General features: G+C 43.6%; 1 protein-coding gene across 1 annotated transcript in view; it reads left to right on the plus strand.

The window, feature by feature from the left end:
• The window catches only part of VIPR2 (vasoactive intestinal peptide receptor 2), a 67,213-nt gene that overhangs the window by 38,410 nt on the left and 5,760 nt on the right, over positions 1-23,043 (plus strand). The window contains exons 4-8 of the mRNA XM_056857122.1: positions 835-932; positions 15,737-15,831; positions 17,592-17,733; positions 20,206-20,356; positions 22,099-22,159. Of these exons, the coding sequence (XP_056713100.1) occupies positions 835-932; positions 15,737-15,831; positions 17,592-17,733; positions 20,206-20,356; positions 22,099-22,159 (547 nt within the window). The remainder of the gene's footprint in view (positions 1-834; positions 933-15,736; positions 15,832-17,591; positions 17,734-20,205; positions 20,357-22,098; positions 22,160-23,043) is intronic.

Below are 23,043 nucleotides of genomic sequence, written 5' to 3' on the forward strand. Positions count from 1 at the left end.
TTTGCACATTAAGTGTAAGGATGTGTCACTGGCAACCAAGACCAAGCTAATTCATGCCATAGTATTCCCTATTACTATGTATGGGTGTGAAAGCTGGACAATGAAGAAAGCTGATAGGAAGAAAGTAGATTCCTTTGAAATGTGGTGTTGGAGGAGGGTTTTAGACAGATACCCTGGACTGCCAAAAAAACAAATCAGTGGGTTATAGATAAAATCAAGCCTGAGCTGGCCCTAGAAGCTAAAATGACTAAACTGAGGCTATCGTATTATGATCGCATTATGAGAAGACAAGAGTCACTGGAAAAGACAATCATGCTGGGAAAAGTTGAAGGCAGCAAGAAAAGAGAAAGATCCAACAAGAGATGGGTTGACTCTATAAAGGAAGCCACAGTCCTCAATTTGCAAAACCTGAGCAAGGATGTTAAAGATAGGACGTTTTGGAGGACATTGATTCATAGGGTCGTCATGAGTCGGAAGCGACTTGACGACACTTAACACACACACACAGGTTTGCACAAAGTATATCTCTAAGGGCAATGCTCGTGGATAGGCTGTAGGGTTTTGAATTGGACAGGTGAGACAAAGTTTTGACTTAACCTTAAGTATACGTTGGGTGTTGTAAATTGATTATGTGTTGTTGTATTATGTATTATTGTTATGGTTAAGCTCAAGACCTTTGGTCAAAGGAGCTAGTAAATAAATGGAAATGGACAAAGTTTTGACAATCTCCTAACTAGCCAGCTGAGGATCAGAAGTCCTGCGAGCTTTATGTAAAAAACTTTGCTGAGGACAACTGCCGGATGTTGATGCATTACGTTTTTGTTTTGTTTTTAGGAAATATTAGCAAAAAGTGTACGAGGAAAGGTTGGACAGACATATTTCCAGATTTTCTGCTTGCTTGTGGATTTACAGACATTGATGAGAGCAGCACGGTAAGACAGCCAGTTCAAGTTCAACAGAGTTGAAGAACAATGCTCCCTACAACGTGCTTGATGTTTCCATTCCATGGGAAAGAAAAATCCAGTGCAGAAAATGCACAGCAGTGTTCCTTTGGATTTGCTTGATTATTTTCCATTTCTAATCCTCCCAATCCCTTCCAAGCTGGAAGCCAGTGATATTAGAAATATTAATTAAAATAAACAATTAAAGTCAATTAAACATGAATGCTGGAGCTACACCCATAGCTACAGCTGCTGGAAAGCCAGCATAAACATTGTTTCTGTAACTATGTCTTAGAGATCTTAATTGAACAACAGAGGAGGTAGTCTCCTACAGATGTTGGACCTTATCCACCCAGATTTTTTGGATTGTAACCAGCACCTTGAATTGGTCACAGAAACAATAGGAAGGCCAGAACGGTGGTCAGCATGTTTTAGAGCTTATTGTTTTGCCCCATAGGCTATGTCTATGCCGAAGCAACAGGGTCAATGGCACAGCTGACTTAACTGTACAGAGCTTTTCTGGTATCATGGTAAATTTCACCACAGATCCAAACCACCCTGTGTGTGTGTGTCTATATATATCAATATATCTAATTCTCAACTTGCCCCCATCTGTGGATTTTTAAAACTAGGGACTGGAGCCATGAACCAACAAAACATTTTTTAACAAACCTGAGAAAAGCCCCAGATTTGCAGAAAAATCTGAAATCTAAGAAAAAATGTATTGGGGATTAACACCACCCCCAATTATAGAAGCAGCATGTGTAGCTTTAAGAGATGAGTGCCCTCAGAGGCTGTTGCTAGGTGACCACACTAGTATTGCCAGCATTCAAGCCTTGGTTTTTGTCAATAAAAGGCCAGTGGAGGGGGCACGGCCTTTTAAGGCTATTTTGCCCTTTGAGCGGGGACTTATTGGGGCTAGGCCAGGCAGCAACCACTGGGAGATTTGCTATCACCTGACTGGCATGACTCAGCCAGGCCCTGCTGCTTGCCACGGTTCAACATCAGCTATCCCACAAAAGCCACTGTGTTAGGAGTTTCAAATTAGGATCTTGAAGACTCAGGTCTCAAACCCTACTGTAACGTAAGAGCTTACTCAGTGACTTTGAGCCAGTCACACATGCTCAGCCTAATCTACCTCAGAGGTTTGTTGTGAGGATAAAATGGAGGAGAGGAGAATGATGTAAGCTGCTTTGGGTCCCCAGTGTGGAGAAAGGTCAAGTATAAATGAAGTAAATAATAAATATAGCTGAAGATGGGGAGATGATAAAAGGTAGTTTGTCTGATGGGTGCTAAGGAGACCAAGGACTTTAACTGTAGGGCCCAGATACATAGGTATGACGCAGCACTCGACAGGCAAATCATATTAGGATCCAATTCTCATTGTGGTATAAACTAATTATATTAGGCCATTCTAGGGTACACTACCTGTCTATGATTACATTTTAAAAATTACGATCAGCTTTTACATCTATTCGTTTTCAAACCACGCAAACTGCCAGGCTCGAAGAACATTATAACCATCTACCAGTCGCCCAACGTCTGCGTATTTGCGAGGTTCAGAACCTGAAGACCTCTGCCATTATTTGCTGGTCTCTGCCCATTATACCTTGTACCAAGGCAAAAAAAAAAATGAGATACAATTTTAGCCAATTTAGGCCTATGCACTGTGATGGAGAAAGTTTTACTTCTCGTTGCAAATGCGGAGCCAGTGGTCTCTTGTAAGGTTGCTCTCTTTGCTTTAGCTGCAAAGAAAATCCAGGCCCTATGCCATAAAACTGAATAGAATTGAACTGCAAATACCATTTACATGATGTTGATGTGAAGCGGGATTTTTTATTTTTAAACGTGAATTCTATCAAGACAGTCCTTCAAAATAACGTTATAACATGGGATTAAATTTACAACCGACTCTTATCTTGGGTTTCTTTAATTCTGCTGCCTTGATTCAAAGCCATGAGTGGTTTTTCTGTCATTATACTTTCAGTCAGATCCCAGACGACCTTGAACGTTAAATTGTATTTTAAAAATGTAATATGTTTAGTATTCTAATAAGATCCTGTGAATTCGAGAAACATACCCCTTGAGACCTAAATTGTTACTAAAATGCAACTTTTAACAATATTTGACTGCAACCCAGGGGCCTAACACACTCAGTATATACTACATTTAAAAAACGTGTTATCCAGGTTAGATCGCACCTCAGACCTCCCATTAGGGCTGTTGGGAAAAAAAATTCGGTAAAATTTGGATTTGGCAAAATTCGGCCCATTTTAATTTGGGAAATGCCGAAGTCCGAACTCCCCCGCTTTGGGTCCGTGCAATTCGGCATGAGGTCCGGAGTTCGGGGGAAAATTCGGCCGAATCAAGCCATTAAAATCACAACCGCACCTTTCCGCGGCTCCGGGGGGGCATTTTTGGGGGTAGAGGTCCCAAACTTTCAGCGTAGCTTCAAAGGACCCTTCTTGCAATAACCCTCAAGTTTTGTAAAGATTGGATCAGCGGGGGCTGAGATATGGGCCCTGAAAGGGATCCCCCCTCCTTAATGTGCATTTGCAATTAGCAGACCTTGCCGCCCACTCGAAGCTCCTAGCCCCGACAAACAGCTGAGCTGCGGGGAGCAAGGGTGGGGCAGGTGCAAAGAAGTTTGCAAACCATGCAAAGCAACACAGCCATGCAAAGCAACACGTTTGCAACCATGCAAAGCAACTCCTGACGCCTGGGAGTTTGCAAACCATGGAAAGGGACAGAGGCATGCTAGCTAAGCATAAGGAGCAGGAGGGGATGGAATTTCCCCTTTTGCATCAGACTCAGGACCAGGCAAATGCATTCTTTAAGTCACAATTTGAAAACAATTTTTGAGCAAGCATCAAAATAGACCTAACCGATCTTATGAATGAGGGAAAACCTGAGGACAGACAACTGAAAAAAACCCCTCAAACCAGGGAGCGAGAGACTCGAGGGGGCAACTCACCCCAGACAGAACGGCTTCCCCCCCACTCACAGAAACTGCTTTCCCCCCCCACACACACACACACACACACAGGAGAAAAATTATAGATTAAAGCCCCAAAAGGGGTCTTACTGTGGATGTCTTCTGTTCTATCAGGAGGGACTTGGAGGACTGGGTAATCCAATATGGTTCTATTTAAGCACCGGAGGTTTTGCCTTGGATTTGCCGCTGTCGAGATACACACAGGATCGGCTGATCCCATTCATCCCAATAGGGAAAGGGGGGGCATATCTCAGCCCCCGCTGATCCAGTTTTTACAAAACTTGGGGATTCTTTCAAGAAGGCTCCTCTGAAGCTACGCTGAAAGTTTGGGAGCTGAACCCCCAAAAATGTGCCCCCTGCAGCCACGGAAAGGAGCGAATGTGTGCTGTAAATGGAATAAAAATGCACATTAAGGGGGGACCCCTTTCGGGGCCCATATCCCAGCCCCCGCTGATCCAATCTTTACAAAACTTGGGGATTCTTGCAAGAAGGCTCCTCTGAAGCTACGCTGAAAGTTTGGGGGCTGTACCCCCAAAAATGTGCCCCCTGCAGCCACGGAAAGGAGCGAATGTGTGCTGTAAATGGAATAAAAATGCACATTAAGGGGGGACCCCTTTCGGGGCCCATATCTCAGCCCCCGCTGATCCAATCTTTACAAAACTTGGGGATTCTTGCAAGAAGGCTCCTCTGAAGCTACGCTGAAAGTTTGGGGGCTGTACCCCCCAAAATGTGCCCCCTGCAGCCACGGAAAGGAGCAAATGTGCACAAGCACCCCCCCACGGGGATTTCTCTCTCACACAAACAGATACTCTCTCTTTCTCTCCCTGGCCGGGCCGCGCAGCAGCTGGGCTCATGCACTCAATTGCGACTGATTGGCCAGAAGAAGACCCAGCTTGGCCACCGATTGGCCGGGGGGAAATGCTGCTTACTAACTGACGGTTATGCTGCTGCGCCGAACCCGAATTTGCCAAATTTATTCACCGAACACCATGAACTCGCTGAATTCGGCTCCCCGTTTTCCCGCCTTTTTTGAGTTCGGTACCATCCGAACTAAAAACTGCCAAATCGGGAAATTCGGCTGTTTTTCGGTTCGGGACAAATCGAATTGACAGCCCTACCTCCCATTTCGGCTTGGAATTGCTTTGGAAGCGCCAGACATCTGTTTTTCCCCAAAACGCCTATACCACGATGTATTTCGTTATGTCGTTTCAAAACCGGCAACCAAGGGGTGCGTTCAGTTACATACGCTATTCAGTTCTCCTCCCCTTTTTTTGCAACACCCAATGAAAAGCCTTTCTCCTCCCATCCCACCTTCCCCCTCCCCTCCCGTTTGGATCCACCAATTATTATTGTTACTTAATCCCCCCTCCAAGTGCTTGTGGTCTTACAAAGGAACACGGGAACATTGGAACATTAGATCAACCATTTTTATTTGTGCAGGGTCCCAATCAAACATTTCCCTCATATGGAATGTCCTTGAAGTGGAATTTTTAAACGGTTCGTGGGCTTGAGGGGCAGCTCTGTGATTAGCACTGTGCAAGGAATGGCTCATTTTGGGGGGTTTTTTGGGGGGAAGGCCTGCATAGGTTGTGATTAGGGTTTCCCTGCCGTGCAAATGAGGCAATTCTTAATGGCGTACAGCGCTCCTTCTGATCAATGATATTGTGCATGCGTGGGGGAAAAAGGGGAGGGGAGGCGGGGAAGCATCAGCGACGTAGACATGACACAGTGCTCCCCCACGCTCCTCCTTGCAATGTGACGATATGCCGTCTTGGGAGCAGTCTGAACAGGCACATTGCGATCGGAAATGAAGAATACGCATCCAAAACACACACACCGAGCACGATGATAATATGCTGTAAATTGCTGGTGCGATAAGCCTCCCAGTTTTATAGTATTTTTAAATTTTTATTGTTAATCTTTGTAATGCCCTTTGGCCCCATGCAATAAAATTGAACAAACTTGAACTTAGCTAAAGAGAGAAGAAAGCAGGGAAAGGGGAGAGGCTATGGGGGCTTTTGGGGAAAGGAAAGAAGAAATAGTGGGAGTGGGGAAAACAAAATGCCCCCTGCAAGATTGAGTATCCCTTATCCAGGCATCCAAAATATGGAAAGATCCGAAATATTAACATTTTGAGATGACATGCGGACATTACTCACAGGCCCTTAGCAACGCGCCAAGTTGCTTTCTGATGATTCAATGTACACAGAATTATCATTTAAAGTTACATTCAGGCTATGTGTATAAAACATGTATAAAACATAAATGAATTTCGTCTTTAGACTTGGGTCCCACCCCCAAGATATCTCATTAAGTATATGCAACTATTCCAAAATACAGAAAGATCTGAAATACGGAACACTTCTAGTCCCAAGCATTCTGGATAAAAGATACTTCACCTGTGTGTGGGTGTGTGGGTGTGTGAGAGAGAGCGCCTTTGTTGGTGGTCCCTTTTCACTTGTTGAAAAGTTGGTGTGATCCAGTTTATACACATACCACATATTGTATGTGGGAACACATGCATGCTCCTGCATTTTGCATGTATATAATAGATCGTGCATGTTATAATATTACATTGGGTAAATTTACTTGAAAAGGAGACCTCAGTGCAAATAACAGAACTTATTATCAATTTTCATACTACGCTAATTTTTTTTTTCCTGAAGAGAATTGTGTGGGTGAAATCCATTGGGCCTGGTTCCAGGAAAATTCATTGGGATTTTACCCTTGGGACTGTGGCTGTAGTTATTCCCCCTGGCCTAAAAGGGGTCACCGCAAAAGGCAATTCAGCAGGGTGGGTGGGATTTCAGAAGCACTTCAGGCATCTACTTTCTAACGTAACATTCGACTTGCAGTTTGTGTCTACTGTGAGGTCCTGTGTACATGGACTGTGGTGCGTTTGAATCTTACCAGAATGGGGATGTGTGGGTTCCGGCATTATATTGCACATAGGAATTCAGGAGGCACTCTCATGCTTTTGAATGGCCAATTTTTCCAAGCGGGGTTCTATACATTACACAGAATGAGGCGATAGACTGAGGGGTGGAGTTTGGAGTGTATCGCTTCAGACAACAGGCACAGAATTGCATTTTGAAAGCTTCCCCCCATACAAAAGTGTCTTGTATGAAGAAAACTAGCTCATCAAGATGAAAGGTGCAGCACAGCTCTCACACTGCTTTTCCATGCAAGAGTTTGTTTGTTTGGTTGGTTTTAGTGAATTTAGGGGCATGCCACATCCAGAATGCTCTGTCATTTGTGGAATGACTCTGCCACCTTGTTTATAGATGTTGAACAATGAGAGGTGAGGATGTAGAATGTGTTTCACTACAGACTACCTGTGTTGGATTCCCGCTTTGAAAGATGTTCACACAAAAGACTCTGTGCTAACAGAAAAGCAGCACAGCAGGGGTAAAAGGTTCTGCCACCTCTCTTGGCTTGGTGAGCTGCTTTTCTGTTTGCAGGGAGCTTTTCACACAATGAAGCATCCCAAAAGGGGTCTTCCGCCTCCTTCCTCCATTCCATCATCTCAGGAACTTCATTTCGCTGCATGTGAGAGCTAGGCCTGAGTATGATTAAGAATCTAGAACTTGTGGTCTGCGAATATTTTTTAAAAAAAACTTTTAATAAGATTTATTTAATAAAAGATACATTTTAAGCAGTGAATGAGGACAACAGAAGACATAAAACAGATAAATAGAGACTCTTGGAAAAAATAAGCAAATGCTATTGTCACATACAAGTTAAAAAGAAAATCCAGTATTTGGAATTCATGGAGTACAAATAACATTTGTTCAAAGTTAAAATGTGACATGATATTTGATCTTGGGGCGGGGGGACTAAGGTTGATAATAAAGGTAAAGGTCCCCTGTGCAAGCACCGGGTCATTCCTGACCCATGGGGTGACGTCACATCCTGACGTTTCCTAGGCAGACTTTGTTTACGGGGTGGTTTGCCAGTGCCTTCCCCAGTCATCTTCCCTTTACCCCCAGCAAGCTGGGTACTCATTTTGCCAACCTCGGGAGTATGGAAGGCTGAGTCAACCTTGAGCCGGCTACTTGAAACCAACTTCCGTTGGGATTGAACTCAGGTCGTGAGCAGAGCTTGGACTGCAGTACTGCAGCTTACCACTCTGGGCCACGGGGCTCTATTAAGGTTGATAATACCCTAATAAATAACAAGCTAAACTAGAAATCAGTGATTTGAACCAATCCCACCCCATTAAACAAGTAGGCCGGGATTCAGGTAAAATTTAAGTATGCCAGCTCAGCTAGTTTATTGATTGGTCTGAGTTGCTTCTGAAAAGGGAAAGATCAGCTGCCTTAAAAATCATGACATGGCTGCTATATAAAATAATTTAAAATATGGCAGGTGGTATACTATACCAACAGCCTGATTTTCTGAAAGGCAGAGCAACTTAAAAAGTAAAGACCACAAATATATTAGTTTCAATGCAGCTCCAATGGTTCACATGTGCTAGGGTTCCCCCACTCCCTTATACTGTGCACATGAGAATCTGGTGTGTACTGGAGCATCCTTCTCCACAAGGAAGAACAAAAAAGCGCTTATGTGCAAAGGAGGTTTGGATGTGTATAGAACTGCAGTTAGTTGTATCTGTGCTCAAGAGCATGAATACGTCATGTTTTGTGCATGCCTTTGTACCTGTGACACCCCCCCCCTTCCTAAATAGATCATTTAGACCTTTTTGGCAGAGAGTTGTTTCTCTTGTGAGCTAGAACAACTAAAATTAGCTCCCTTCTGGACTTTCTCATTCCGACCTGTCAAAATCCAGCATGCTTCTTGTATATGCAGTTAGCAGCTGCCTGCAGGCTTTTAAAGCTTTTTCCATTTTAAAGAATGGCTACTTTCTAATTAAACACACAAATACAAGCTTTTTAAAAACAAAATAACCTCAAGTGTGGATTTCATTAATTAAGGGACTTTAAAAGGCTAACAATAACAAAAGTTCTCAATAAAACTCACCGGAAACATTCCGGTTCTTCCAGCTGCTAAGCAGTTATATATTTCTTCTGAGATGTTAACATTTTCAGAAAACTTGCAGCCTCGTGGGAATTTTCGAGCTCTATGAACAATGGACGCTGCATTACACTAGATTAATTAATGCATAGAAACTGCAGCCTTATTATGAATTTAAGATAAGAAACAAATTAAGACTGTCTCCCCGCCTATTGCTCCATGGCGGGTGAGAGATTCAAAACAGACAAAAGGAAGTATTTCTTCACACAACACACAGTTAAATTGTGGAACTCCCTGCCCCAGGATGTGGCGATGGCTGGCAACTTGGAAGGCTTTAAGAGGGGAGTGGACATGTTCATGGAAGAGAGGGGTATTCATGGCTATTATATTAGGAGCTGTGGAGCACAGGCAGGATGCTGCTGCTGCAGCTGTCTTGTTTGTGGGCTTCCTAGAGGCCCCTGGCTGACTACAGTGTGAACAGACTGCTGGACTTGATGGACCTTGGTCTGATCCAGCATGGCTTTTCTTATGTTCTTATGACAAATACATTCCAAAGCATGCCTATATATAGCCTATGGAAAATGTTGGCCAGTTTTTCCCCTTCCAATGCTTATTTGTCACCATCTCAGATGGTCGCTAAACAGTACTGTGTAGGATCTGATCTGCCATCCTGCCTAGTTCTGTTTCGTGACCAACGCTGTAGTTTGTTTATTACACCAGCATGCTGATCCAACAGTGAGGTGCTTCCTGTCTCATTGCTATGGATTTAGGTCTTCCCTGTCAAATCCTGTGTCTTTATTATTCTTGATGTTCTGCTTTACTAGGACAGGGAGAAATGGAATATTTAATTACATATTCTTGGCTTTAAAACTTGAATTGTAGGAGAGTGAAAATGCTAATGAGAAGTCAAACATTGGAATAAATACTTTTGTGAGACTTCTTATCTCTGAAACAAAGTAATGAAACAATTGTTATTGGTTCTTTGTGTTGCATAAGGCAAGCAGGTTTTCTAAAGACATGGACCTTGTTAGTCCAGAGTAGAAGGAAGATGCAGCATTTGAATAGTGATGGTTTTTGCTTACGTATATATCTGTGTTAACCAGGTGTAGTGGTTAAGAGCGGTGGTTTGGAGCGGTGGACTCTGATCTGGAGAACCGGGTTTGATTCCCCACTCCTCCACGTGAGCGGCGGAGGCTAATCTGGTGAACTGGATTTGTTTCCCCACTCCTACACGTGAAGCCAGCTGGGTGACCTTGGGCTAGTCACAGCTCTCTCAGCCCCACCTACCTCACAGGGTGTCTGTGGTGGGGAGGGGAAGGGAAGGTGATTGTAAGACAGTTTGATTCTCCCTTAAGTGGTAGAGAAAGTTGGCATATAAAAACCAACTCTTCTTCTTCTTTGTTGAATTAAATAAGACAACATCAACCTGCATTCCATTCAGTGCTGAATAGTCAGGATGGATTGATTGTAAACCAATTTGAGACTCCTTAAAGGCAGAGAAAATTGTGGGGGGTAGGAGGAGTTGGTTTTTATATGCAGACTTTCTCTACCACTTAAGGGTCTGGGGGGAAGGAAATGTTCTCTCACGAGGTGAGCCAATTGTATGTGTGTGTTAAGTGCCGTCAAGTCGCTTCCGACTCCTGGCGACCCTATGAATGAAAGTCCTCCAAAATGTCCTATCTTTGACAGCCTTGCTCAGATCTTGCAAATTGAAGGCTGTGGCTTCCTTTATTGAGTCAATCCATCTCTTGTTGGGTCTTCCTCTTTTCCTGCTGCCCTCAACTTTTTTTAGCATGACTGTCTTTTCCAGGGACTCTTGTCGTCTCATGACATGACCAAAATACGATAGCCTCAGTTTAGTCATTTTAGCTTCTAGGGTCATTTCAGGCTTGATTTGATCTATAATCCACTGATTTGTTTTTTTGGCAGTCCACGGAATCCGTAACACTCTCCTCCAACACCACATTTCAAAGGAATCTATTTTCTTCCTATCAGCTTTCTTCACTGTCCAGCTTTCACACCCATACATAGTAATAGGGAATACGATGGCATGAATTAATCTAGTCTTGGTGGCCAGTGACACATCCTTACACTTCAAAATCTTTTCTAGCTCCTTCATGGCTGCCCTTCCCAGTCTCAATCTCCTTCTGATTTCTTGGCTGCAGTCTCCCTTTTGGTTGATGGTGGAGCCAAGGAATAGAAAGTCTTGAACAATTTCAATTTCCTCATTGTCAACCTTAAAGTTGTGTAATTCTCCTGTAGTCATTACTTTTGTTTTCTTGATGTTCAGCTGTAGTCCTGCTTTGGCACTTTCTCTTTTAACTTTCAGCACTAGTCGTTTCAAATCTTCACTATTTTCTGCCAATAATGTAGTGTCATCAGCATATCTCAAATTATTAATGTTCCTCCCTCCAATTTTCACTCCACCGTCATCTAAATCTAATCCAGTTTTCGTAATTATATGTTCTGCATATAGATTGAAGAGATAGGGAGATAAAATACATCCTTGTCTGACACCTTTGCCAATTGGAAACCATTCCGTTTCTCCATATTCTGTTCTAACTGTGGCCTCTTGTCCAGAGTACAGGTTGCGCATCAAAACGATCAGATGTAGTGGCACACCCATTTCCTTTAAAACCAGCCATCGCTTTTCATGATCCACACAGTCAAAAGCTTTGCTGTAATCTATGAAAGACAAGCTGATTTTCTTCTGAAATTTTCTCTTATGCTCCAGTAACCAGCGTATATTTGCAATATGATCTCTAATGCCTCTTCCTTTTCTGAAACCAGCTTGAACATCAGGCATTTCTCTTTCCATATATGGCAACAGCCTTTGCTGTAAGATTTTGAGCATCACTTTACTTGCATGAGAAGTTAATGCAATGGTCCAATAGTTACTGCAATAGTTGATGTCTCCTTTTTTGGGAATTGTAATGTAAATGGATCATTTCCAATCTGTGGGCCATTGTTTTGTTTTCCATATCTGTTGGCATATTCTTGTCAAGATTTGATGGACTCCGTTTCTGTGGCTTGGAATAGCTCTATTGATATCCCATCTGCTCCTGGTGATTTGTTTCTCCCGATAGCTCTCAATGCAGCTTTCACTTCACTTTCTAAAACTGTAGGTTCTTCTTCAAAAGATTCTTCTTGGAAATAATCTTTTATCCTTTCATCTCGTCTATATAGTTCTTCAGTGAGCCAATTACAGAGCAGCAATTAAAGGGGTGGGACTTGATTTGAACTTGGGAGACTGCTTTTCTATTCATGCCTCCATTAGCACTGGTTTTTATCCCTGATCATTCCAGCCAGTACATACAGTTTGACCCAACCCGGGTTACTTTGATCCTGGCTGAAACAGGGAATGAAGGAGGGTAAACCGACCATGCATAAGTGACCAAGGGAGACCTGAGGCCCTGTTTCTAGCTGTGCTTTAAAAATCTCCAACAGTGGGTGGGAGGTGGTTGTCCCACCCACAGCAGTGCTGTATCACTTCTGGCCTAGCTGTATTGATTTCTGCTTGGGCCAATCATGGCGTAGAACTGCCATGCAGCCCCTCCCCCACATTTAATTTGTAAAATCTTACACCCAAGGTAAAGAATGCTATAATGAAATAGCTTAATATATGACAGCTTTATATAAAACAGCTTTATAGGAGGTGTTACTTATTGTGGGCAGTGGTTTTGAATAGCTGGGTGTAATGGCAGAAAGGTGATGTCCTTGGTAAAATCATATCAATCATACTACTTGGTGTATCAGGCCATGGCTTAGTGTCAATCCGTTTCTCTCCTGCTCTTAATAAAAACTGCATTGCTCACTCCAGAGCGATCTGAATGTCACAAACTCTGGTAGGCTTCATATTCCTTGCAGCAACAAATTAACCTTTTGTCTAACGATTTTTTTTGGGTCTTGTTAAACAGAAGTGAGAAATGTGCTCTGAAGTGGAAATAACATCCTGTCAAAAACTCAAGCGAGCTAACTTTAGCATATTATGGCCAGCAACCATATTAATAGAAAGCTGTGTGGACTCTCTTGCACATGACTAGATTTTTTTCCCATAAGAAACAAGTGAAATAAATGCACTTTTGGACAGTCTGCTCAGTGAAGTCTAGCAGAGTTTGGTTTAAACACCGCAAGGTTCTTAGACAGAATGTAATATATAATTTTAAAAATTAGAACATGCAGAAGTCTGGAAGGACTTCCAAATCACTGGGCCCCAATCCTACGAAGGTGTTCATAGGAGGAGAAACAGCTTTACACCCACAATTATAGACATTACATTTACTTGATAATTAGCAACACTTAACACCATAGGGATATGTATTTTTGGAAACACGTGGCCCCAGTGGCCATCCTTTATTAGCCCATTGTCTGTTCTTCTCTTATCCTAAATTGGCACCTTACTGGCTTATCAAAAGTAAGCATGTTGCTGACCCTGTCCATGTGACCCGTTTCCTTCAGATGTTGCTGGTGCAGCATGGGAGCCCAAAACAATCATTGGACGTTTGTCAATTGAAAAATTGTAGAATTAATTTTGGGGAAAATGTGGTTATATACTTGCGTCTCTACCAACATCATGCATCCCTGTTTTTTCCCCCTTGAAGTCTTCCTTCCTTCCTTCCTTCCTTCCTTCCTTCCTTCCTTCCTTCCTTCCTTCCTTCCTTCCTTCCTTCCTTCCTTCCTTCCTTCCTTCCCTCCCTCCCTCCCTCCCTCCCTCCTTCCTTCCTTCCTTCCTTCCTTCCTTCCTTCCTTCCTTCCTTCCTTCCTTCCTTCCTTCCTTCCTTCCTTCCTTCCTTCCTTGGAGAGCCAGCGTGGTGTAGTGGTTAAGAGCAGTGGTTTGGAGTGGTGGACTCTAATCTGGAGAACCGGGTTTGATTCCCCACTCCTCCACATGAGCAGAAGAGGCTAATCTCATAAACTGGATTTGTTTCCCCACGCCGCCACCTAAAGCCAGCTGGATGACCTTGGGCTAGTCACACTCTCTCAGCCCCACCTACCTCACAGAGTGTCTGTTGTAGGGAGGGAAAGGGAAGGTGATTGTAAGCTGGTTTGATTCTTCCTTGTGGTAGAGAAAGTCAGCATATAAAAACCAACTCTCCTTCCTTCCTTCCTTCCTCTCAGCATGCACTGTTCTATAAGTGAAGAAGGTGGATCATTATACAGTCAACAGTAGTACTACACACTACAGAGCTGCCACCATAAATTGACATCCCCGTGTCAAGTTTTGTCCCATAGCATGTTGGATCATGTTGTATGACCCCCCGCCTCTGCTGGTGTAGGCTAGTGATGGGATTCCAGAGTGCGTACGATAACGATACAATACAAGGATGCTATCGTGTAAAGGTGGGGGATTTTATACTAGGATGCCGTTTTTGGCAGCTGTCCTGTGTTGTACTTAACATGTGTACTTAACTTGTTGTTTTTTCATAAATATCTGTAGCAGGGGAAAGTGAACTGCAGGAGAAGAGAAAAAGGACAGGCAATTGTTATGAAACATGAGAGAAAAGAGGGAAAGATGCAGGGGTGTCAGTTGTTTCCACCGTTCATGTGCAGAGCTTTATTTGAGATGCTGTCAAGTAAATGATTAAAACGGAGTGCACAGTTCACCAAACCAGCACAATAAAATGGAGCTCGCAGTCCACCAAACCAGCACAATAGCATTAAACGACAGCTCAGCATTTTAGTAGCACATTTGGTAGGACATTTATGCCTGGAATGCTGGCAGATATGTCAGTACAAAAATTAACTTTTACCTAATTTGTTCTGTTTTCAAGAATTTCCTTTGCAACCCTGTGTCCAGTGTTCTGCTGTATTGACTTATTTCACACATGCATATTTCTGTCTCAATTATTGTAACCTTTTTCATCTCCTATAATCTCAGACTCTTCCACCTTCCATAATGGGCAAGTGATCTCCTCTGTTTATGACAGGGAGTCCCCATAGGGCATAATGGAACTTTTTCCTTTGCGCCATCCCAACCATCCTTCAGACAACGGTCGTTTATGCATGGGTACTTTCATGCACGTTTGCCCCCGGTCTGTCTCGGTTGTTCCTTGGAGTTATGCGTCAGTTTTTCATCCATTAGAGATGACTTTGCTGCCAGCCCTCACAAATCCCGGACCTTCCCGTTCCTCGGTTAACCAGATTCTTCCCTTTCCCCTGAGCTCAGCCTAGGTGAAATCTCTATGCATAATGCAAAGCACGGGACACCCAAGCATGGTTTCTATCACAGAAAGCATGCAGCCAATTACAAAGCAGTGTGTAAAGAGGCAGGGATTCAAATGCTTCCTGGGAGCTCTTTCTGAGCAGAAGAAAGGCTTTTTAAAAACGAGGTTTGGATTTCTCCCCCCACCCTCCTTTCAGATTGCTTTTTTTTTCTTAAAATGCTTTTTTATTTGTCAATTGGGTTTTGGGGGTGGGATTTTCTCTCACAGCAAGCACTACAAAGTAAGCCAATTACAAAGCAGCACTTAAAGGGGCAGGGACTTGATTTGAGCTTGGAAACTGCTGGTGCATAGATTCTCAACAGGAAGGTGTGGGTCCAGCGAGCAACAAACCTCAGGTAAAACTCCCATGCATAAATGACCAACTACCACCAAGTGCATTGAAGTGTGCCTGGCCATTACTCATAATGGGAAGGTAAACCATAATGGGAAGGTCTTTCATGCCTCCAATGAGTAGAGTGGAGATCATTGGATCTACATATGGAAGACACAAATGTCATTCTGACCATAATATCTAGGCTTTACTTAAAGCAGTTCACTCTTCGCGAATGCCTTATTTATGCCCTCCTTAGCCACTGACGAATGGCATTTCTTTTCCTTCATAGACTTTCTATGTTCTGGTGAAATCAATTTACACACTTGGGCACAGCGCCTCTCTCGTTGCTCTGACTACTGGAAGTATAATTCTTTGCCTTTTTAGGTAAGTATTCCTGAAAATGGGAAGAGACAATTATTTCTGCATATCTCGTCTTGATTTCTGAAGACTTGCCAAAGACAAAGGAGTCAAAGAAAAGAAGCAGAATTTATGAAGAAACTGGAAATGCATCTTTTAGTTATAGAAGGCTACACTCTTTCAAACACAGTAGGTTTCAAGGGAGAAGGTTCACATATATCATCAAGTGATGGAAAACAAAGTGATACACATACATGTGTGAACCATATCTGAGAATGAAAGGATCTTGGTCCTGGATAGTACTTCCAGTCAGATTAGAGACAGTGCATAGAAAAGCATGCCTTTTAACCTCTGGGGGAAATTCTTTATCATATTAGTTCCATTTGTATATCAGGTGGGTTTCCCCCACTTCTTTACATGTACCAGGTGCATGAATTTAAGTGCCACTATTCTTGTAATGTAGCCAGCATGGTGTAGTGGTTAAGAGTGGTGGTTTGGAGCGGTGGACTCAAATCTGGAGAACCGGGTTTGATTCCCCACTTCTCCACATGAACGGTGTACGCTAATCTGGTGAACCAGGTTGGTTTCGCCACTCCTACACATGAGGCCAGCTGGGTGACCTAGGGCTAGTCACAGTTCTCTTCGTTCTCTCTCAGCCTCACCTACCTCACAAGATGTCTGTTGTGGGGAGGGGAAGGGAAGGTGATTGTAAACTGGTTTGATTCTTCCTTAAGTGATAGAGAAAGTCGGCATGTAAAAACCAACTCTTCTTCCTCCTACTCTTCTCTTGATTTATTGCACATAAGGAAGATGGGGGGATCTTCCACTGTGACCCTGAAACGGGAACCAAAAATGTTGACGCTTTAAGAAAACAATCCTAAGCAGGTCTGCTTACAAAGAAGTCCGTTTTATTAACTGGGGCTTGTTCCTGGGAACGTGTTCTTAGGATTGCAGCCCTATTCAGGTTGACAAGATCTAGTTCCCACAGATAGCAGTTGAGATGGTCCACCTGTCTCTCAGCTCAGCAATTTTGGACTACCAGTGGGGGCTTGCATGGTGGACTCTCTGGAAAAAGAGATTGCCTGAACACAGAAAACTGAATGTCAGTGAGACATTCTTGCCTTGAAAACCCTATTGGGTCGCCATAAGTCGGCTGCAACGTGACGGCACTTTACACACAGGCTTTATGAGCCAACATGGTGTAGTGGTTAAGAGCTGCGGACTCTAATCTGGTGAACCGGGTTCGAGTTCCCACTCCTGCACGTGAAACCTGCTGGATGACCTTGGGCCATTACCACGGTTCTCTCAGAACCCTCTCAGCCCACGTGGAGGCAGGCAATGGCAAACCACCTCTGAACATCTCTTGCCTTGAAAACCCTACGGTTGTGACTTGATGGCACATACACACACACACACCTCCATGTTCTGGCTTTTAACTCTGTATTTTAATTTGCTGGACACTTACTGTGCCTCTGTCCTGTAGCTATTGCTGTTCCGTTTGTGAAGATAAAGGCAGAGTATAAATATTTTGTTTAAAAAATTAAATAAAACATTTAGGGGGATTTTTTTTTTTTGCAGAGAGGGAGTCTGCAGGTTTTGCAAAGGTGACTCACGGCCACAGATTGTGCAGCCCCATATCAATTAAATGCAGAGAAGAAATGCTGAAAGAGGGCTACCATGGCAGCGTTATTACTTAATTGCCCTATGAAACACTCATAGATTAAGCAAAAGAATCTTCAACAGCACATCTGTCTCGAAAACTACAATTCCTGTCTTTCTACATGTAGGAAACTTCACTGCACTCGGAACTACATACATTTGAATTTGTTCCTGTCTTTCATTCTAAGAGCAATCTCTGTTTTAGTCAAGGATGAGGTCCTCTATTCCAACACCAGCCCAGGTCATTGCCCAGAGGAACAACCGTCTTTGGTAAGGAAATCAGTTGTTAAATATTTCTCCACCTCTGTCGCATGGGGGTCGTGGAACATCGTATTGATGATAGACAAGGTGCATTAATTCTGATGCTGCTTGTGAGATAGGACCTGGAGGCACAAATAAGGTGGACCTAGCAGGTAACCTGGCAAAGGTCTTGAGCTGCCAAGGAAAAGAACCAGCCAGAATTCAAAGTGCATAAGAAGGGATTTTGGAAGACTCACAGGGAGGTAGAGAAGGTTGATGCCAAGATAAAATAGAGGGACAGATACTATAAGAAGATTCCACCAAGCCAACCAGAGTTAATGGAATATGGGAAACAAAAGGGAATACACGGAAGAATGACTGGAACTTGCCTAAAATAGAGGATGGTGTACCAGATAGGTATAGAGACTTGGAGTTGAATTGGAATGAGTTCCACCACTGTCATTGAGGTCCACCACTATCATTCTCTGGCATTGGGCAAATTGCCAACTCAGCAATCCGTTTTAAAAATAAAAGTAATAATGACCCATTTTACAGAATTTGGAAGATTGATACAATTGTAAAGCACTTCCTGAATTAAATGGTTGTAATAAATATATGAAGAGCCAGCCTGGTGTAGTGGTTAAGAGAGGCAGACTCTAATCTGGTGAACTGGATTCGATTCCCCACTCCTCCACATGAAGCCTGCTGGGTGAACTTGGGCCAGTCACAGTTCTCTCAGAACTCTTTCATCCCACACGGAGGCAGGCCATGGCAAACCACCTCCGAACATCTCTTGCCTTGAAAACCCTACGGGGTTGCCATAAGTCAGTTGTGACTTGACAGCCCTTTCCACCACCAATAAATATACAGTGATAAAGTGGGGTAGATATCTAGAAGGTGGAAGATAAACTAGTGCGTGTAAAGAAACAAATGTATGGGGACTGTTGTTTTAAGAGATTAAATAACCTACTGTATAATATGCCACTTCTGAGCAAATCTGCTGTCCAAGACCTGCTCAACCATCACATACCGTATATACCCATGTATAAGCCGACCCGCGTATAAGCCGAGGTGCCTAATTTCTCCCCAAAAATGGGGAAAAATTAGGCACCCGCGTATAAGCCGAGGGTCGGCTTATAACCCCTCCCCCCCCGCAGGCTTACCTGACAGGGCTCCCGGCGAAGGCGGTGGTGGCGGCGGCGGGCCCCCCACAGGAGGCTTCCAGGGCGGGGGGAGGCAGGAGCGCCCGGCTGCCGGCTTCCCCTGGCCCTTCCAGGGCGGGGGGAGGCAGGAGCGCTCGGCTGCCGGCTTCCCCTGGCCCTTCCAGGGCGGGGGGAGCCAGGTGCGCCCGGCGGCGGCCGCGCAGCCTTGCAGCGGCCGCAGGAGGCCCTCACAGGGCGCTCCTGGCTGGGGGAAGCCGCATGGGCCCGGCAGCGATGGCGGCGGTAAGTTGCTCCCTCCCTCCTCCCTCCTCCCTCCTCCCTCCCCTCCCGTATTGACCCGCGTATAAGCCGAGGCCGGCTTTTTCAGCCTTTTTTTTGGGCTGAAAAACTCGGCTTATACGCGAGTATATACGGTAAATATTGTTTCTTGGACATTCATGCTCTTCCTTTGATCAGTAGAACCAATAAAACCCAACATTTCTGCACGGAGGAAAAGCATGCTATTCCAGTCCTTTCCTAAATCCTTCCCTTAATTAAATTTGATTGCCTGATCAATTTCCCACGAATAAGCCCCGTGACAGCAATTTGAGGAACCTTTTAGATTCCAGCTGATTAATTTAGAAAGGAGCGACTCCCCACCCCCAGCTAATTTAGAAAGGAGTTTTGCTTGTTCTCTGACTGCAATTTTTATCCCTACTGCTGGTATCACTTTAGATAAACTGGTATAAACCACCATGCTGCAGTCTTGTCCAGGAAACGCCAGACCTGCACTGAGGAGCTATTCCTTGTTTAGTTACATAACAATCAGGACGAACATTCAGAATGGTGCGTTCCTTAGAGTTATTTTTGCTGCTGGTGCAACAGCTCTGGAATAAGCTAGCTTTAAAATATGACAGCATGTTCTATAAACTGAATTACTCCAGGTTAATTGGTGGTCCTGAATATTATCTGCCTAACCTCATTGATGGTGGCATGTTTACTGTTTGTTTGTTTTTTCGCATGGATTATATTTGCCTTAAAAGGAGCACAGGATATGTGGGAGACAGGCATAAAACAACAATATAATATGCCACAGCTTTAAGAGACCATACCGAATTCATCATTCTAAATGGAATCTGAGAAGCACTTGCCCTTAGATTTCATTTACTCTTTTTTTAAAAGTTATATTTTGAATCGGGACCAAAAAATAGGCTACCAATAGAAAAGTTCATGAAAGAAGAAGCCTCTCATGTCAGAGTTTATATCGATCAAAAATTAGTTTTCAACAAAGGAAGCCATTTACTGTGTTATGGTGATTGCTTTTGCAAAAATGTTTCATATGTGGTTTGTAACTTTCCAGATCGGCTGCAAGGCTAGCTTGATATTTTTCCAGTACTGTGTAATGGCCAACTTTTATTGGCTCTTAGTTGAAGGACTTTATCTCCACATCCTCCTCATGGTCATATTCTCTCCAATCAGACACTTCACCATCTATCTCCTTATTGGATGGGGTAAGAAGATCCAATACATGTTTCTTTTTCTCTCTGTACCCAACTGTGCATTATTTGGGGTCCTCGTTATCCTAGCAAACAACTGTCATGTATTATGGCCTACCAGGGTGCTGTTTTGCAGTCTTGGGAGGTAGAAAGCCAGAAAATGAATTACATCCCTGGTGGATTTCCTGGTGGGTGACATTTTGCTTGTTGAATTACAACTTATGGACTGTTGGCCTAGGTGTTCAGGTTGTTGGGCCAGCTTCCTGAAGGGGCACAGGACTCCTGGAGGATTCGTGGGCACATAGTTCTAGGAATAGGAGTCTTCGTGCAAGTTGAGTACTTATGTGGGATTGGGGTAGTGGAGAGGGCCTGTAGCTCAGTGGTAGAACACATGCTTTAGCATGCAGAAGGTCCCGGATGCAATCCTTGGCACCTCCAGTTAAAGGATCTCCCATTGTAGGGCAGGTATGAAACTGCCAGTTAGCAGACACAGTACTGGATAAGATTAGACCCAGAGATATTTATGCACAAGCTAAGTGAGCGATGCCTTAGGGCCTTAAAAAACCTCTAAAACAACTAAATTACCCCAAAAATTGGTAATGCTGTGAGGCTTCTTAAAGTTGACATAGCCTTAGCGCCTCGGTATGACTTAATCCAGCCCTAGATAGATCAATAGTCTATCTTCACATAAAGGAGATTCATGTGTTCACTGTAGCTGCTGTTGGTTCCAATGAAGAGGCAAGACTGTCATGGTATAGGAAACTGAGGTGGAGGGACATGAAGTCTAGTGAAGGAAGGAATGCTGCAGAATCTTCCTCTCCTATCCCAGAAAATTATGTTTGGCATTGTATCCACTCCTTCCTGTATGTTTTCGCAGACAACAGCATCCTTCTGCTGTCAGTTCTTTACTACTACAGGTTGAGTATCCCTTATCTGGACATCGGATATCCGGACTGACCCGAAAACCAGACTTTTTGAGCCAGCATGCAGGCATTACAGGCCCTCAGCAGCACGCCAGTTTGTTTTCTGATGGTTCAGTGTACACAAAATTATTTAAAATGTTGTTTAAAATTACATTCAGGCTATGTGTATAAAGTGTATGTTAAACATAAGTGAATTTCGTGTTTGGACTTGGGTCCCATCCCCAAGATCTTTCATGATGCATGTGCAAATATTTCCAAATACGGAAAGATCTTAAATACCGAACACTTCTGGTCCCAAGCAGTCCGGATAAGGGATACTCAACCTGTATATACACATCCAAAATCGACTGTATAATGAGAGGGAGCCAACAATCTTCCCTGTTTCTTAACAGAGCATATCTGTTAGCAATCGATGAAGAAAGACTGCTATGGTTTTACTGTGGTATACTGTTAGGCAAACCAGATGACATTCAGCAGAGATCTTGATCTAAGAATGCAGTCTCTGTTGACTATCTTAAAAAGTGGCATGGCTAAGGAACCATTGGAAGAGGAGAAGCAACGGGCAAGGAAAAGATGCTTAATCTAACAGATCTGTCCTGCGTCTCCCTCCCTCAGCTGACTCCCTCCCATGCTTAGGAAGGAACCTTTGCTGGAGAAAGGCCATTGTGCCAAACAACGTGACTGAAAATTGTGTGCTTTATCTTAGGCTGATCTGCCACGCTTTGCAGTTAGTTCGCATACACTACAATGTGTTTTGCATTGTTAATCTGTTACATTACACAATCATAATTCCACATGGCTCTCCTTTTCCCATTCTGTCTCCCACCCCCCCAGGAATCCCTACAGTGTTCATAATCATGTGGATAATATCTAGGATCTATTTAGAGGACACTGGGTAAGTACCAAACAAGGAGCAAATTTCAAAATTTTGCTATTACAGGACATTTTTGCACTTGTCCTCTGCCCAAAGTCACCAACTCTTAGAATGTTAGCATTATTTGAAACATAAAATTGTATATGAAACCACTTTCTGGAGCACTGAGGTTGGGAAGAGAGAATGACAGGTAACTGAACCATAACCTTTCAGCAGTTAATATCGGTTGCCCTATATTGAACATTGTACTATAGACAAAAACTATGTCCTACTCAGCTGTAACTATGGGAAAAGTCGTAGCTTAGTGACAGAAATGTTGAAACAGGTGCAATCCACACCTCCCCTCCACCTAGGGTTACCCCCTGTCAGGGTGGGGAATTCCCCATCCTCCACTCCTGTTGCCCGCTGCCATGAGCAGTGTACCTCTAGGAATCGCTGGTAAAACCATAGTTTCCAGTGATTCCTAGAGCTACCCATGTCACTTTACCAGAAGTGATGCGATGCTGCAGTCGGTGTCGCCCACCCCCCAAATCCCTGTCCACAGCCCTTATATTGGCTGCCTGGCATCCCTACCTCCACCAGATAGTCACTTGCTTGAAATTGTGTGAGAAGGGTCTTCATGTGAACAAACATCAGTGCCTGGAGTTTCTGATGCTGGTGCAGACACCGTGACCTCAAGGTCATACCTGCCAGACATTCCAGTAGAACCCTTCCTTTCACCAGTAAAAATGCTAAAACTGTGGCTGTATCTTTCTAGTGTTGCTAGTTTAATTTTATCATTTCCTGATCTTTTTTCCCCTCATTTTCCCTAGACTTTAATGTATTCTCTTAAATGAACTGTAGGACAGTGCCTTAATGTTTGTCTCAAGTGTTTATTTATTATAGACCCTTTCAGGACAATTGAG

Source organism: Euleptes europaea, chromosome 11, assembly GCF_029931775.1.
Source record: "Euleptes europaea isolate rEulEur1 chromosome 11, rEulEur1.hap1, whole genome shotgun sequence".
Classification (NCBI taxonomy): Eukaryota; Metazoa; Chordata; class Lepidosauria; order Squamata; family Sphaerodactylidae; genus Euleptes; species Euleptes europaea.